Source organism: Tupaia chinensis, unplaced genomic scaffold, assembly GCF_000334495.1.
Source record: "Tupaia chinensis unplaced genomic scaffold, TupChi_1.0 Scaffold000271_1, whole genome shotgun sequence".
NCBI classification, from domain to species: Eukaryota; Metazoa; Chordata; class Mammalia; order Scandentia; family Tupaiidae; genus Tupaia; species Tupaia belangeri.
The window spans coordinates 2640774-2656941 of record NW_006159752.1 but is presented as its reverse complement, the minus strand read 5'-3'; the positions used below and the strand labels follow the sequence as shown (position 1 = coordinate 2656941).

At 37.9% G+C, this 16168-nt stretch overlaps 1 protein-coding gene across 22 annotated transcripts in view; it reads left to right on the top strand.

Annotated features, from left to right (window-relative positions):
• Positions 1 to 16168, top strand: part of PCM1 (pericentriolar material 1) — a 120682-nt gene that overhangs the window by 84988 nt on the left and 19526 nt on the right. For 15 of the 22 annotated variants that reach the window (XM_027772340.1, XM_027772337.1, XM_027772335.1 and 12 more), the window contains 3 exons: positions 5890 to 6004; positions 8061 to 8219; positions 8940 to 9079. In XM_027772340.1, the coding sequence (XP_027628141.1) occupies positions 5890 to 6004; positions 8061 to 8219; positions 8940 to 9079 (414 nt within the window). The remainder of the gene's footprint in view (positions 1 to 5889; positions 6005 to 8060; positions 8220 to 8939; positions 9080 to 16168) is intronic. The other 7 variants (XM_027772338.1, XM_027772332.1, XM_027772348.1 and 4 more) reach the window with 1 other exon arrangement.

The following is a 16168-nucleotide window of genomic DNA, read 5'->3' as shown; positions in this document are numbered from 1 at the left end:
CATCTGAGATTCTATTTTCTGTATGATCTAGTCTGCTTTTAATACTTTCAAGGGAGATTTTGACTTCCTGTATTATAGACTTCATTTCTAACAGTTCCATTTGACTCTTCTGTAAAGCATGTAATTCCTCTTTTAGATCTTGCAAGAATTTCCTCACCTCCTGGAACTCATCAACTTCTTTCTCCTTTCTCTTTAGCAGTTCATTGCCTCTCTTCTTTTCCATCTCAGTTAGCTTCGCCATTATGAATGTTCTAAATTCTTTATCAGACATTTTCATGGCTTCCATTGAATTGCTTGTAGATGAAGAGGACTTATTCTTTTCCCTCGGAGGAGAGGTATTTTCTCGCTTTCCCATATTTCTTGTGGTCTTGTGATGATTTATGGATGGGGTGTTTCTTCCTAATGCTTGAAGTTCAATCTGAACATTCAGGAGCAATCAGAAAGAGGTGAATCTGGGATGTCTTTGCCATTCTGTTGTGATCGCTTTATGCAGCAGATTCAGTAGATACTGAGGAATATGTTAACCCTAATAGTATTTGAACATTTAGCTAAATCCCCGTAGATCCATCTAGAAACACATTAAATGGATATTGAAGAGTGGACAGACAAGAAAAAAGAAAACGAAAAAGAGAGAGAGAAACAACAAGAAAGAAACAAAAAAAATAAAGGAAAACAAAAAATATTTGTAATTATTGTTCTTCTTTTAAAAAGAAAAAGCACAAAATAGAAATAACTAGTTCACAGGAGCCATGAGGAATCTTCTCCTGAAGGCCTCGCCTCTCCTGCCTGGGGGTGGGAGGGCCAGAGGGGATTATTAACAAGACAAAAAATGAGCAGAGAGCAAGAGAAAAAGTTTACCTTTAAATATTGTAAAAAGGAAAAATTACAAAAAAATGAGAAGACTGAAGCAGGGAGACAAAGAGACAGAGATAGAAGGCCAGAGGAGCTCCCTACCACTCTAGCTTGTTTGCTGGAGGCTGAATTATTAGTAGAAAATCTTCATTTCTCTTGTACCCTGAAATAACTAGTTCGTAGGAGCCTTGAGGCAATGATAGTGTTTTCTCAAAAGATCATCTTGTCAGTTTTTCAGATACAGAAATTTTCTTACAACTGTTAATAAACTCTGAATTTTTGCTCTTTTAAAACTGTTCTTCATCTTTTCTGTTTAAAAAGTTTTCCACTGGGCTCCAACTCCTTTACTACTACGGACATAAGTCTGCATCCAAAACCAGCACAGTTTTAACTGACTTTACAATGCCAAATTAGTAATTGTTAATTTGGATTGTTTATAATTCATTGAAAATTGTGTACTCATTTTATGGGAAATGGAGAGTGGTCTACCTATACATACATAGGCATGTATTTATGTATATGTATATCAGAGATATTGGATTATTTGGAGGTTTATTGAGTATTGAAATTATGTGGTAATGAAGAGTCAGAAAGAGATGTTCTTAGACATCTTTTTCAGTAATCTTATATCCTTACCCTAGGGTCTCCCCTTTATCCTGGTTTCATGTAGGTCCAGTTACTTCAGTCTAGTTTGAAAGATTTGAGCACCGTTGTCTTCACCATTAAAGCCAGTTTTGAAAATCGACCTACAACTCAGAATATAGTTAACCTCACATGGTTTTAAAATGAAATAAAAAGTAAATATATCAGTTGGTAAATAAGGAGTTGGCATAAACAGCTGTACTTAGTGTAACTTAAATAACTAAATCAGTTCTTTGATTTTTCTTTCAAAACTTAAAATTCACCATAGATGTCACTATTTCTCCTTTAGGGGTCAGCTGGTGGCATAGTGGTTAGGCGATTGGAGCCCACATGGCCCATTTTGCAGTTCGAGTCCAGGACCCAGCCGCTTGAAAAAAACACCAGGCTCTTGTGCATACATGTCCAAAATCCTGAGAGGAGAATGGATTGAGCTGTGGCCATCTCCTGTGGGGATTTCTCACTTTACCTCTCTTCCCTCTCCCCTGCCACAAGCTCATGTACTCTATAGCAAAAATTTTAAATTTTGCTCATGCCATTTAATTAGCAGCAGCAGCACAGTATCCATTCTTCATACTCCCCGGCCTAAAGCAGTACTACTGTCAGTAAGATTCTGCAATGATGGAAATATTTTATATCTGCATTCTCTAATACTGCAGTCATTGGTCACATGTTGCTATTGAGCACTTAAAATGTGGCTAGTGCACCAGAAGAACTAAATTTTAAATTGTATTTAATTTAAATAGCTACATGGCTAATGGCTCCCATGTTAGACAGATCTAGGTTTTCATTCTCCGTTACCTCTAGGCCAAAGTCATTTGAGCCCGTCTTATGAGTTTTACACACATATTTCAGAATGCCTATGAGTCTTGCCCAGGGAAAAGAGAACTAAGTGAAAGTAAGGATAGGCATCTGGGAATTTAAGTCAAGGAGGATGTGATGGAGGAATTAAGTATTAAAAAGGAAAAGAAAAATGCCTTGCATCTTCTATTTCAGATGCTATAAAATGATAAAAAGAAAAATCTACCTTCAAGTTTTTCTTGAAGCAACAAAATGGTTTTCCTGTTTTTTAAAACCTGTTCTTCTGGGACCAGCAGTTGACATAATGGCTATGTCGCTGGACTCCCATGTAGTAGACTACAGTTTGAGTCCCAGACTCGGTGGCTTAAACTCACGCCGAGTGCGTATGCGTGCGTGCCCAAACTCCCGAGAGGAGAATGGAGGAGAAGGGATTATGGTGTGGCCATCTCCCCCGGGGGTGTAATTCTCACTTTCTGTCTGTTTCTGTCTTTCTGGCGAGTGTATGCGCCCTATAGCAAAAACCTCTCCCCCCCAAAAAAAAAAAGATAATAAAACCTGTTCTTCGGGCCAGCCTGTGGCACAGGGGTTGAGGCAGCTAAATCCCATATACCCAACTGTGTGGTTCGAGTCCCAGACCCAGTGGCTTGAGAAATGCACTGGTACCTATGTCCCCATAGTCCTGAAAGAAGGAAGAAATGGAGGAGGGATTGCAGTGTGACCATGCCCCAGTGAGGAGTGCTTTCCCACTTTTTTCCTCTGTCTCTGTCTCTATCTAGCTAATGAACGTGTCCTTGGCATGTTTGGAAGCCTGCATCTATCAATCAGTGAATCAAAACATGTTTCCTAATGCCTAAATTTCCTTTAATCATAAACCAATCCTTTATTTCATAATGAGGAGAGTAATCTTAAAAATCTAGCCCCAAGACACATTGATAATCTCTTCTCAAGAGAGGCTAGATCCCACATGGTGACTACAGTTCATATTTCCCTCCTAGACTGAGTACAATACACTGGGCACATATATTGTGGCCTAAAGGAGGGAGATTGTGGTTCACCAGACCCTGTAGAGAGTGCTCCTCTTTCTTTCACTTTCTCTCTTGATGTCTTTTTTCTGCCTTACTGTTACATGTACAGGCACAGTAAGATGAATAAAAAAAAAATTTGTTTTTAAATAAAATGTATCAGTAGTAGGCCAGTTAGTGCCATGGTAAAGGCAGCTGGATCCCATGTGGCTATCTGCACAGTTTGAGTCCTGGACTCAACAGCTTTTATAAAAAACATGTCAGGTGCATGCATACTCCAAATTCCAAAGGAAGAAATGGAGAAGGGATTGTGGTGTGGCCATCATTCATGAGGGGAGGGAGTCTTACTTGCCCTCTCATTCTCTATTTCCCTGTCTCTCCTGCAAGTACCCAGCACGCTCTAGAAAATTATTTTCTTAAAAAAAAAAAAAAAAAAAAAAAAAAGGAGAAAGGACACAATTATCAACTATTGTCAGAATGCAAATGGAGGGGCAGCAGGTGGCATGATGGTTAAAGTGCTGAACTCCTGCCACATGATTGGCCATAGTTCAAGTCCCAGACCTGATGGCTTGAAAATTACACCAGGCACATGTGCATGCCTGCCCAGAATTTCAGGAAGAGAATGGAGGAGAAGGGGTTGCACAGATAGAGATTTCTTATATTTTAACACAGAGATTTCAGAGGATACAGAAAGCACTAACTATAAAAGAAAAAATGATAAATTAGATTCTCTAAAAATAAAAATTTAAAGGCCAACTGGTGTCATAGTGGCTAAGATAACTGTATCCCACATGGGCAACTGTAGTTCCAAGTTCTGGACCTGGTGGCCTGAAAAACACCAGGTGTGTGTGTGTGTGTATTTGTGCATGCATGCAAACGAGCCCCAAAATCCCAAAAAGAAAGAGAAATGGAGGAAAAGGGATTGTAGCATGACCATTTTCCATAGGTTCATGGAGAGTACTTTCTCAATTTCTCTTTCTCTGTCTCTCTGCTAAGTGTCCTCAGGCAAAAATTTAAAAAAACAATGACAAAAACAATGACTTTCTCTTTTTCAAAAGATATTAAGAGAAAATAATTCTAGTTCATAACTCTGACAAATAACCTGTCAAGGCCCGTATACTACTCAATTATAAGACAACCCAGTAAAGAAATAGGCAAGAGATTTGAATAGATGTTTCATGAAAGCAAATGAAGGCTAATACCAAATTAAAGCGATATAAGATACCATCTCACACCTGCTAGAATGGCTAGTTCTTTTTTTAAATTATTCATTTATTTTTATTTATTCATTCATTTATTTTTAATTTGACCAGAGAGAGACAGAAATAGAGAGAGAGAAAGGTGTGGTCATGGGGGGCGGGGGGGGAGGCAGTGAGAGGGAAAGTAAGAAATCACCCTCAGCGGAGGATAGCCAGGCCACATTTACTTCTCCATTCTCCTCCCAAGATCTTGGGCACACATACTCGGCATGAGTTTCAAGCTACCGTGTCTGGGACCTGAACTGCAGTCGGCCATATAGGAGTCAGTGACATAGCCATTATGCCATCTGCTAGCCCCCTAGAATGGCTTGTTCTAAAAAGGTTGCCACTGAGAAGTGTTGGTGAGAATGTGGAGCTTTTGGAACTCTCATACTGCTTGTAGTCATGTAAAATTGCACGATCACTTTGGAAAGCAGTTGCACAGTTTATTTTAAAGTTAAACTTGTCATGCAACCCATTAATTTCTTTTCTAGGTATTCATCCCAGAGAAATTAAAACATATGTCCACAAAAATATTTCTACACTAATGTTCATAACATCTTTAGTTGTGATAGCCTTAAAGTGGAACATCAACAAATAAATGGGTAAACTGACATATCCACATTGGAATACTATTCAGTCATAAAACAAATGATGAACTCATGGAACACACAATAGTGCGAATTCACATGAGAAACATACTAAGCTAAAGAAGCTAGACAGTGGAAAGCACAACTGGTCTACAGTGATAGAAAGCATTTGAGCAAAGTGTGGTAGAGATTGACTTAGAAGAGTGTGAAGGCTCTTTCTGGGCCAGTGGCAGTGGTTTTTATCTTTAGGGAAGCTGGTTACTTGAGTGTGTATTTGTCAAAACTCATCACATTGTACACTTAGAATGGGTGTGTTATTTGTAAATTATATTTTATTAAATTTATTTTAAAAAATATGAATGATGTTATAATTTTCTTCTGATATGAGGCAACCAGAGATAGTAAAGTACTAGATATTAGGATTTGAAGATAGAGGACGGTCCCTCAATGTGTAGAAAAAATGTGAAATGTTAACTTTGTTTAAGCAGGTGGTTCTGTGTGCTTTCACCTACATAATGACATATTTTGTAAAGTTACTTAACAGTTCAATTGTTCTTTGTGACTATATTCAACCTTTAATAACCTTGGTGGTAGTGTTATTTGGGTGAAGTGCTCATTTAACTTACGAATATCTCTCTTTTAGGTGTGCAGTTTCATGTGAATACTTAGTGTCCCTGGTTTTTAATATTTATCATAAAACATTTTAAAGAAATATTAGTGATTTTTGTTTGTTTTACAATAACTTAGGAAACTTTTGAAAAGAACTTTGAAAGAGAAACGCATAAAATAAGTGAGCAAAATGATGGTGACAGCGTGATGTCTGTGTCTTCAAATTTTGAGCCTTTTGCAACAGATGATCTAGGTAAGCCCAATTCTTTATAATCTTGGAACACAGCTTAGAGACTGATCTCAAACAATCTTTGGATTGCGTTGATAAGGAAACAAAACTCTAGAAAGGTGTGAAGTAGTTGAAAGAACATGGACTTAGAAGTATTCATCAGTTCAAATTCAGTAACCTTCCGACTTAATGTTTTGACCTCGAGCAGATCACCTAATCTTTGTTTTTCTTGATGTATTGAATAAATGGGGATCTTATCTGCCTCACTATGTTCTTATGAAAAAGATATAGATCTTTCTATCATAAATAATAGGAGTTCATAAAATGTTAAATTCCTTTCCCTTAAAGGATAGGTCATTCCTTAATGTCATCCTGTTAATTAGTGAAAAAAATTCAGTTTTCATCCAGTCACATTTTTAATAGAAATGTTAGCATCATAATATGAGCTAAGTACGTTTTTCTTTAAGCCTAACCAACCTGTAATGAAAAACCCCTTAATTCTAAGGCTTGGCACGTTGCTTTTTTTTTTTTTTTTTTCACAAGTAGTAAAACAAAAGAAGCTTAGAAGATTCGAGTGTTACATGTCTCAAAAGGGGAGAAACTTGAGGTCTAGACATGGAAAACAGATTAGAGAAAAGAAAAATGTGTAGGTAGATTTTCTACCCAAGTATTCATGTAGGTTCCATGCTGCAGTTGTAATGTGTGCTGCTCAGGAGAAGCCAGGTTCCATATGGTGTCGGCTATTCCAATCTCTGGTCTGGTCAGCCTGAATTATGCTGCGTATGCATGTGAGTACCCAAGACCAAAGGGGATGGAAGACTCAAGGAAGGGTAACGCAGTATGACCAGATCCTGTTGAGAGTGTTATCTATCTCTTTTCTCTCTTACTTACTTTCACATGTATGTTTATATGTACTATATGAATTAAGAGTAAAAGATACCCATAAATTTCATCGTTCTGACCTCCTGGGCCCTTAGTTGCTAAAATAACCTATGTCCTGTCATTCTAGTGTTTGAGCACAGGAAGATGTAGATAATTTCAGAGACATTTTTCCACTACAAAGAAAGGGCTGAGCCTTGCCATATCATTAGGTATCTACTGATTCAAACAGTATGTTCCCTTTTTGCCTCTCCTGACTATCCAGGACTCTAAGTCTTGCTCTCTTCTAAGTTAATATCAGATCTCTACTGAGCTCTTACCATTAAAGAGAAAATTACTCTGTGGCTAACCTTTTATCCCCTTCGGTTTTATAACTCCTTTTCAAGGGATTGAATCCTACCTGTTTCTTTCATTTACTGAGTTTTTGGCTTTTTTTGTTTGTTTGTTTTCTTTGCCAGAGAGCGTATGTGTTCTCTAGAGAGAGGAGAAAACACTCCTCCAGTGGGGTGTGACTAGATGCCTATCTCTTCTCCATTTCTCCATCCTATTCAGTTTGGTCATCCGTGTTCCTGAGCCCAGCATACTTTTTTAAGCTTCCAAGGCTGGATTCAGACTACAGTTGGCCATATGGGATCCGACTCCCTTAACCACTAGGCAAGAGGGCCAGCTCCTATTTCCTATTCTTTTCCTTGTACAAACCTTCACCACTAGTTATATATGAAGTAGACAGACATAGGAGAATTGGGGAGCCTTACTAATAATCCTTTTCGTTACCTTATTTGGCTCGTGTTAGGTCGGATTGTTTTTTATCAGAATTTACGTGATATTTTGGAATTGTATTTCCTTTGTACTGTTTAAGTGAAAGAACATGAAGTAGTAAAACATATATGGGCGTCAGAGTCTAAGAGACTCAAATCCCCGCTTCTACAGTCAATTGGCAGTGAAACCTTGGGCAAGTTACTCGTGTTCTCTGAAAATGAGAGTATTATCATCTACTTTATGTAGTTATTTCAGGAACTAAATAAAAAACAAGTAGATGTGATATGCATATGAAGTGTCAAACTAGGATAATATATGGAACTTGTTAAAGCTTATTTTCTTTTCGTATGTTCAGATACTATTTTTTTATAAATAAATTCTGAGGAATACATGAAAAAGTGTGCTTTTACATACTCTGGTACTGTTTCTGTCCCAAATGCAGGTAACACGGTGATTCACTTAGATCAAGCATTAGCCAGAATGAGGGAATATGAGCGTATGAAGACTGAGGCTGAAAGTAATTCAACTATGAGATGTACCTGCAGGATTATTGAGGATGAAGATGGTGCTGCTGTCACTATTGCTGTTAATAATTTAGAAGGTGTGTCCTTTGATTAGAAATAATAACCATAGGGGGTCAGCAGATGGCGTAGCGGTAACATCACTGGACTCACATGTGGCCACTTGTGGCTCAAGTCCCAGACCTGGTATCTTGAGACTCACATCGGGTGTGTGTGTGCATGTGCACCCACAATCCTGAGAGGACAGTGGAGGAGAAGGGATTGTGGCATGGCCATCCCCTCTGGAGGATGACTTCTCACTTTTCCCTCTTAATTGTCTATGTCCCTCCCCTACCCCCCCCACCCCCATGAGCACACATGCCCTAAGGCAAAAACCTCTCAAATAAATAAGTAATCATAGTTTCATGTAAATTTAAAAAATTAAAAGCTCTACCTGACATATAATAGTATTTTTATTACCTCATTTATTATTAGCAGTGTTAAAAGTACACAAATGTTTCTTTGTATTATATTAGCATGAGATCTGAATTTAATGTTCTTTATATTTTTAAAGAATTATTTAATTTTGTTTGTTATTATTATTTTTTTAATTTGACCAGAGAGGGACAGAGAGAAAGGGAAAGCAAGAAAGCAAGCCACCAGGTCTGGGACTTGAATTGTGGTTGGCCATGTGGGAATCCAGCACCTTTAATCACCATGCAATCTGCTGGTTGCAGAATTTAATATCCTTTACTGTTTTGTAAATTCATTTGTATAATGTCACTGACTTTGTTTTTTCTAATCTTTTTTTATTTTTGAAGTAGATTCTCCCATTATTGAAAATCATAGTTCACAGCAGCCTATAAATGAAGTTTCTACAGTCCCATGTCCTAGAATTGATACTCAGCAGCTGGATCGGCAAATTAAAGCAATTATGAAAGAAGTCATTCCTTTTTTGAAGGTAAGCAATAACTTTTCAAAATAAGTAAACTTTTCACAAAATCTATAGCATTTTTATGCAACAACAATGAGCAGATTGAGACAGAATTGAAGAAAGCAATCCCAATTACAATGGCCACAGAAAAGATAAGATACCTAAGAATAAATCTAACCAAAGAGCTGAAAGACCTCTACAAGAAAAACTATGAAAAACTGGAGGGGGGGAAGAGTATGATGCAAAAAGATGGGTAGAGATCTCGTGTTTTTGGATATTCCCATAGTATAATCAAAATTTCAGTTCTATTCAAATTAATTTCAGTGCTATTCCACCCAGTTGCTACTGACATTCTTCACAGAAATAGAAGAAACATTTATAAAATTTGTCTAGAATCATAAAAGACCCCACATTACCAAGGCAATACCTGTGCAAAAATTATAAAATAAGAGGTGTCTTAATACCTGACTCCAAAATATATTACAAAGCAGTGGTAATCAAAGCAACATGGTAAGAGGACAATAAGACACATAGACCGATAGAACAGACTTCTTAATCCAGAAATAAACCCTAGATCATACAGCCAGCTGATCTATGACAAAAGGTATAAGACAATTTAGTGGAGAAAAGAAAGTCTTTTCAGCAAATGATACTAGAAAAATTGTATGTTCACCTGTAGAAAAATGAAACTGGACCACCATCTCTCACCAGTCATAAAAATAAACTAAAAATGGATCTGTAAATGGATTAATTATATAATCTTAAATTATAAAAACATGGTAGAAAACTTGGGAGAAGCTCTTGAAAACACTGGAGTAGGCAAAGATTGCTTAAGTAGTACCCCAGCATAAGCAGTAATCCCTAAAATAGACAAGTGGGATTACATCAAGCTGAAAACCTTCCTCACAGCAAAGGAAACAATAAAGTGAAAAGACAGCCCTTGGAATGGGAGAAAATATTTGCAAGTTATTCCTTAGACAAAGGATTGGTATCTAGACCTTATAGGGAATGCAAGCAGCTTACTCATTAAAAAATGAATAGTCCATTTTAAAATGGGCAAATGAATAGAAAACTCTCCCAAGGAAGAGTTGCAAATGGCCAAAAGGTGTGAAAAAATGTGCTAAGTTACCCTATCATAAGGGAAATGCAAATTAAAACCACAATGAGATACCATTTAAGTTACAATGGTTAGGAGCAAAAGAATTACCATAGTATCTGATAATCTAACTCCTTAGTATTTACTCAAAGGATGGGTAAACAGTCCAAAAGATATTTTCATATTCGTAATTGCAGCATTATTCTCAGTTGGTAAAATATAGAACCAACCTAAGTGTCCAAAAACTGGTGACTAGGCTGAAAAACTGTGGCACATAAATTCTATGGCATATTACTCAGCTATAAGGAACAGTGAGACTTGTAATCAGCAGGTAGTGTAGCTGGATTTGCACATGGCTAACTGTGGTTTGAGTCCCAGATCCAGTAGCTTGAAGCTCATGCTGGGTGCATGTGCATGCATGCCCAAGATCCCTAGAGAAGAGTGGAGAAGAAAGGAGAAAATCTCTCTCTCTCCCTGGCCAGCTCATGTACCCTAAGGCAAAAACTTCTTAAAAAAAGAGAGAGACTAATATTTATTCAAAGAGAGACTAATATTTATTCAAAGTGTGAATATAGAAGAATTAATGTTGAGTAAAGTGAGCCAGACTTTGAAAAATACACATTGTATATCCCCATTCAATTTGTACCAAATATATGTGCTCTATGACAGAAATTCAAAGATCTAAAGATATGATAAAGTGTAGATACCCAAGACTATGAGGGAGGGGAGTAGGTGGTAGAGGGCGTTAGGTGCAACAGGAAGAAACTTTTAACAGGCAAAAAAAAAAAAATCTGTTGAAAATAATATGCATTGCATACATCATGATGAGAACTTTATGTAAACAGTGAAATCTGAAAATTTTTAAAAGAAAAAGGGAAAAAAGTAAGCTTTCTGTGTTTTGTTTTTAAATTCTTGATACAAAAGATTACATTGTAATAAATTTTGGAAATGCTGGTAACTAAAAAAAGAAGCTTTTAGTCACCCTTAATTTTGTCGCCATGAGCCCTATTAACATTTCATGAGCCATTGGGCGTGGTGGTGCCCACCCTATGGCAACATTTCATGAGCCATTTTGTACTATTTTGTACCTGTTTTTGCACATTGTACTTTTTCTTTATTATATAGTAAACATCTCTCAAGATCCTATAGCATGTAGCTATTATCCTAAGCCGCTGTACTGTTCTGAGGAAGGATGGGGCCTAAAGTTGAAGCTCAGGGCCAGGTGGTACACCACTGAAAAGTTATACAGAAGAGCCAGAGTTGGCCAAGGACTGTAGTACTTAGTTATATTGATTGCTGCTAAGAGGCTTGAGTGCTCATAAAATAAAATTCTATCAGTTACTTTACTTCTCCTTATTGAACATTTATGTTTATTCTGGTTTCTATTTTCACTGTTTTAAACATGTGAGTGATTTAGCTAAATTTACAAACATGCCAACTTTTACTTCTTTTGCAATAATCTTTTTTTTTTTTTTTTTTTGATTATAGGGTGTGTGCCCTTGCTAGAGACAGAGAGAGAGAGAGAGAAAGCATTCCCCAGAAAATTCCTCCCCAAGGGGAGTGACTGCACCACATTCCCTTCTCCTCCATTCTCTTGGACACTCATGCATGTTTTGGAAGCTGCTGGATCTAGAACCCAAACCATGCAATTGGTCATATAGGATCCAGCCACCTTGATCTTCATACCACCTGGCTGGCCCTCTTTAGCAGTAATTTTTAAAGTTTTTGAGACATACTAAATAGTCCTTGAGAAAGGTTAATTGGTTTCCATTCCTACTAACATATTACGAAGCTGTTTGGTAGTACCGCTAGGTTGTTTACTAACATTGAATAGCAGAGAAAGAAATGTGCACGAAATGTAATATGAAGACTGGACTTCTTTCTGAGATGGCACTCTTTGCATTCCATTTTAAAATGGAAATTTTGAAAATCAGGAGTGAAAAGTCATTGTTTCGTTTTCATCCAGACGTGGCCTGCTGGAAAGTACATGGCTGTTGGGCTCATTTCTTACAATTGCTGGTGCTTTCATGTCTTTGTACAGACATTGACAGCAGAGAGTTGCTTCCGTACACTTACATTTCTGCCTTTAATAAAGTAATTGCCTTCTTTGAAATATTTTGAGAGAAAAACCTTTGAGAAAGCAATTATAGAAACTGCTTTCTCTGAAAAGTGAGAGCAGCTTGTCTGACTTTATAGACAAAAGGAGAGAGAAGGTCATCTGTATCTGATTTGCTCAAATTATTCCATCTGAAAACAAAAACAGCCTTTTTGGGCCATTGCAACCACTCTTAAGTGATCTTACTGTCTTTTTGGTTCCTTTTCTAATTTTTGACTTTCCTGCTAGAGTTGTTGGCTCTTGCTAATCTGTCACCTCAGATACCTGCATGGCTATTCCCTTGAAGCCCTCGGGTCTTTGGTCAAATGTTAAGTACCTGTTTTTATCTCCATTGGACTTGTCATCTTCTAATTTATTTAATATTTATTTAGTTAGTTTGTCTCCCCCTGCTAAGTGTAAACTCCAGGATGTCAGAGGCATTCATAATTTTGTCACGGGCAAAGAACGGGACCTGCATATAGTAGTCACTCGGTAAATACTTACTGAATGAATTGATAAACAGACTCATTAAATCTCAGCTGTGGTTTTCAAACTGATTAAGCTCTTTAGACTACAGAGCATAGTTTGCAAATAGCTGGCCCATAGAATAAAGATTAGATTCAGTGTTACTCATAACCCTTTCACAGCATGGTCCCAGCCTCTTAATGATTTCTTCCTGCGTACCTTAAGTCATAACTGGCGTCATTCAAAAGGCACATTGCCATGTTGCTTCCTTTCCCTAAAATGCTCTTCTCCACCTTCTCTGTCAGTTCATCTTAACCTTCAGGAGACAGCCCAAGTGTTTATCGTATGTATTTATAGGCAGTTCCTCTTTCTCTGTACTGTTCCCAGGATACTTGGTCCATGCCTTTGTTATCACCATTTTGACAGAGCATCGTAATTATCTTCATGTCTTCCCCACTAGAGTATTACCTATTAGTACTTACTTCACTAGAATAATATCTGTTAGTACTTATACCCAAGAAAGACTTCAGAGACTGGTTAAAAAGACTTGAGGGAGATAAGAAATAAATGCATCAGTTTTACCAATTGTTCTGTGAACTTACCTCTTGTTATTTGTAAATATATATATAAACATTTACATGTAAACCTCCTCAGAAGAATAGACAGTCATACACCATATACTGACATTTCAGTCAGTGATGGATGCATATATGACAGTGGTTTCTTTTTTCTTTTTTTTGGAGAGGTTTTTCGCTATAGGGCGCTTGCGCTCGCCAGACAGACAGAGAGAGAGACATAGAGACAGAAAGCGAGAAATCACCCCCCAGGGGGGATGGTCACGCCGCAGTCCCTTCTCCTCCATTCTCCTCTCGGGATCTTGGGCACGCACGCACACGCGCCTGGCGTGAGATTTAAGCCACCGGGTCCGAGACGCGAACCGCGGTCGACTACGTGGGAGTCCAGCGACATAGCCATTATGCTAACTGCTGGTTCCCTATGACAATGGTTTCTTAAGGAACGTAGTGGTTATGCCATACAACCGAGTGCATAGTAGGCTATATTATTTAAGTTTGTCTAAGTATACTGTATGATGTTACATGACAAAATACCTAACAATGTGATTCTCAGAAAGTAGCCCTGTCATGGGACCAGCAGTTAGCGTAATGGCTATGTCACTGGACTCCCACGTAGTCGACAGCAGTTCACATCCCGGACCCGGTGGCTTAAAACACACCGGGCTCGTGTGCGTGTGTACCCAAGATCCCCAAGATCCCAAGAGGAGAATGGAGGAGAAGGGATTGCAGCGTGGTCATCCCCCCCGGGGGGTGATTTCTCGCTTTCTGTCTCTCTGTCTCTCTCTGTCTGTCTGGCAAGCGCATGTGCCCTATAAGCAAAAACCTCTCAAAAAAAATAAAAGTAGCCCTGTCATGACGTCATACATAAGTGTATGCATTTATAATCAGAGTTCCAGGGTGATGCCTCAAGTGAATTTACTGAATACAGTGTTGCCTTTTCTTTGTGATTTTTATTCTATTCTGAGGAATAAAACAAATACATATCTTTTTTTAATTAAATTGGATATTTTGCAGTAAAATTAATTTTCTATAGTTATTACCAAGAGTTAAAATTCTAAATGATTTGGGTTTCTTAAAAAGAATATTTATTTAATTTTGTTTGTTTGCTTATTTTTCAATGCTCCAGAGAGAGACAGAGAGTAGGAAAGTGAGAAAACAATCTGCCAGATCTGGGACTCGAACCACGGTTGACCATGTGGAAGGCCGGCACCTTAACCACTATGCCACCTGCTGGGCCCTAAATGATTTAGTTTTATGCAATTAGAAAGTTTATTGCATTTACTGTTTTGTATCTGATTTAATGACAAAATAAAGATGGTATGTACTACTCTCTATTCAGAATCCATTAGATATTAAAACATTTAATACTTGAGCAAAATAAAAATCATCTTAAGACTTTAAAAAATGTTTAAAAAGTCATACAATGTAAGGAATTAGAGTAATTTTTAAAAAGAAGTAATCTTATTTAAGATATTAGGAAATACTAATGATATTAAGAAATATTAATGATATTTTAGCCAGCTAAAGTCTGTACATTCATTTAATATGTGGTCTGTGTTAATCTATAAGAGCCCCTAGAATTGGTATAGATTAACCTAAAACACAAGATTGATCTTGTCGTCTTCCTTAAAAATCTAAACTATTATTCTTTGTTTCACCATATAGACCTGATTTAAGTGATTTCTTTTCATAAGGATTTCCTTATTAAAATTAGCATTCAGTAAGTTTGTGAGGGCCCAATGGTGGTACAGTTGTAATGCAGCTAGGGTCACATATGAAGGTCCAGGTTTGCATCCCAGAGCCTCCTGTACATTCTAGGTGTGTACATGTCTGTGATCTGCTCTGGCTGAATCTGGGAGTGATTCACAGCATGAAGACCCTGTTAAATGTTCCTTCCTCCCATCCCTCTCCCTTTGTCTCTCTCATGGAAGAAATAAACTTTAAAAAAGGAATGTCTGAGCCCAACAAAATGAGCAGAACTAATCCCCTGATTTTTTTATTGTCTCTCATTTTACCTAATATCTTGACTTGGGTCAGATTATAGAACTTGTTTGTTTTTTTTGAGAGGTTTTCGCTATAGGGCGCATGTGCTCGCCAGACAGACAGACAGAGACAGAGAGACAGAAAGCGAGAAATCACCCCCCAGGGGGGATGGCCACGCCGCAGCCCCTTTTCCTCCATTCTCCTCTTGAGATCTTGGGCATGCACGCACACGCACCCGGTGTGAGTTTTAAGCCATTGGGTCCGGGACGCGAACCGCAGTTGACTACACGGGAGTCCAGTGACATAGCCATTACGCTGATTGCTGGTCCCTAGAACTTCTTTGTTAATGGCAGCATTATACCAAGACACCTAACCCTCTATCACCATTAACTCAAAAATGGATTCTTCTCTTAGAGCATTTTACTTACTTTCCTCCAGTAGCATAACTTTAATTTATAACTTTATCTTTTCCTCAACTCCCTGAGTAGAGGGTCCAAAGTGAAGGTTTACTAAGCAGGCTCTTACCCGAACTCCTTAGCCTTCAGGAGGCTTCACCACTGCAGCTGGTGTGCTTCCCCAGCTTCATCTCTCAGCACTGTCCCTCTAGGTACAGTTCAAATTCTTCAGCCTTTTTTCTACCTGCCATTAATTTTCCAGACATCACACCTTTGTACAGGTAGTCTCCTTTATCAAAACATAAAATACCTTCACTCCTTTCTGGCTGTCTGAAATAATTCTTCAGATATGTTTCTTGTTGCCTTTCCTGCTACCACAGCTTTAGAGTATGTGGCGTGGTCCTCTTTTGTGATACTTATTTATTCAGCAAGTGATGTCTCTCGTGGGCTAGCACTCTTTTGTGATAAGAAAGTGTATAATTAAAACATTTTTCATCTAGCCAATGC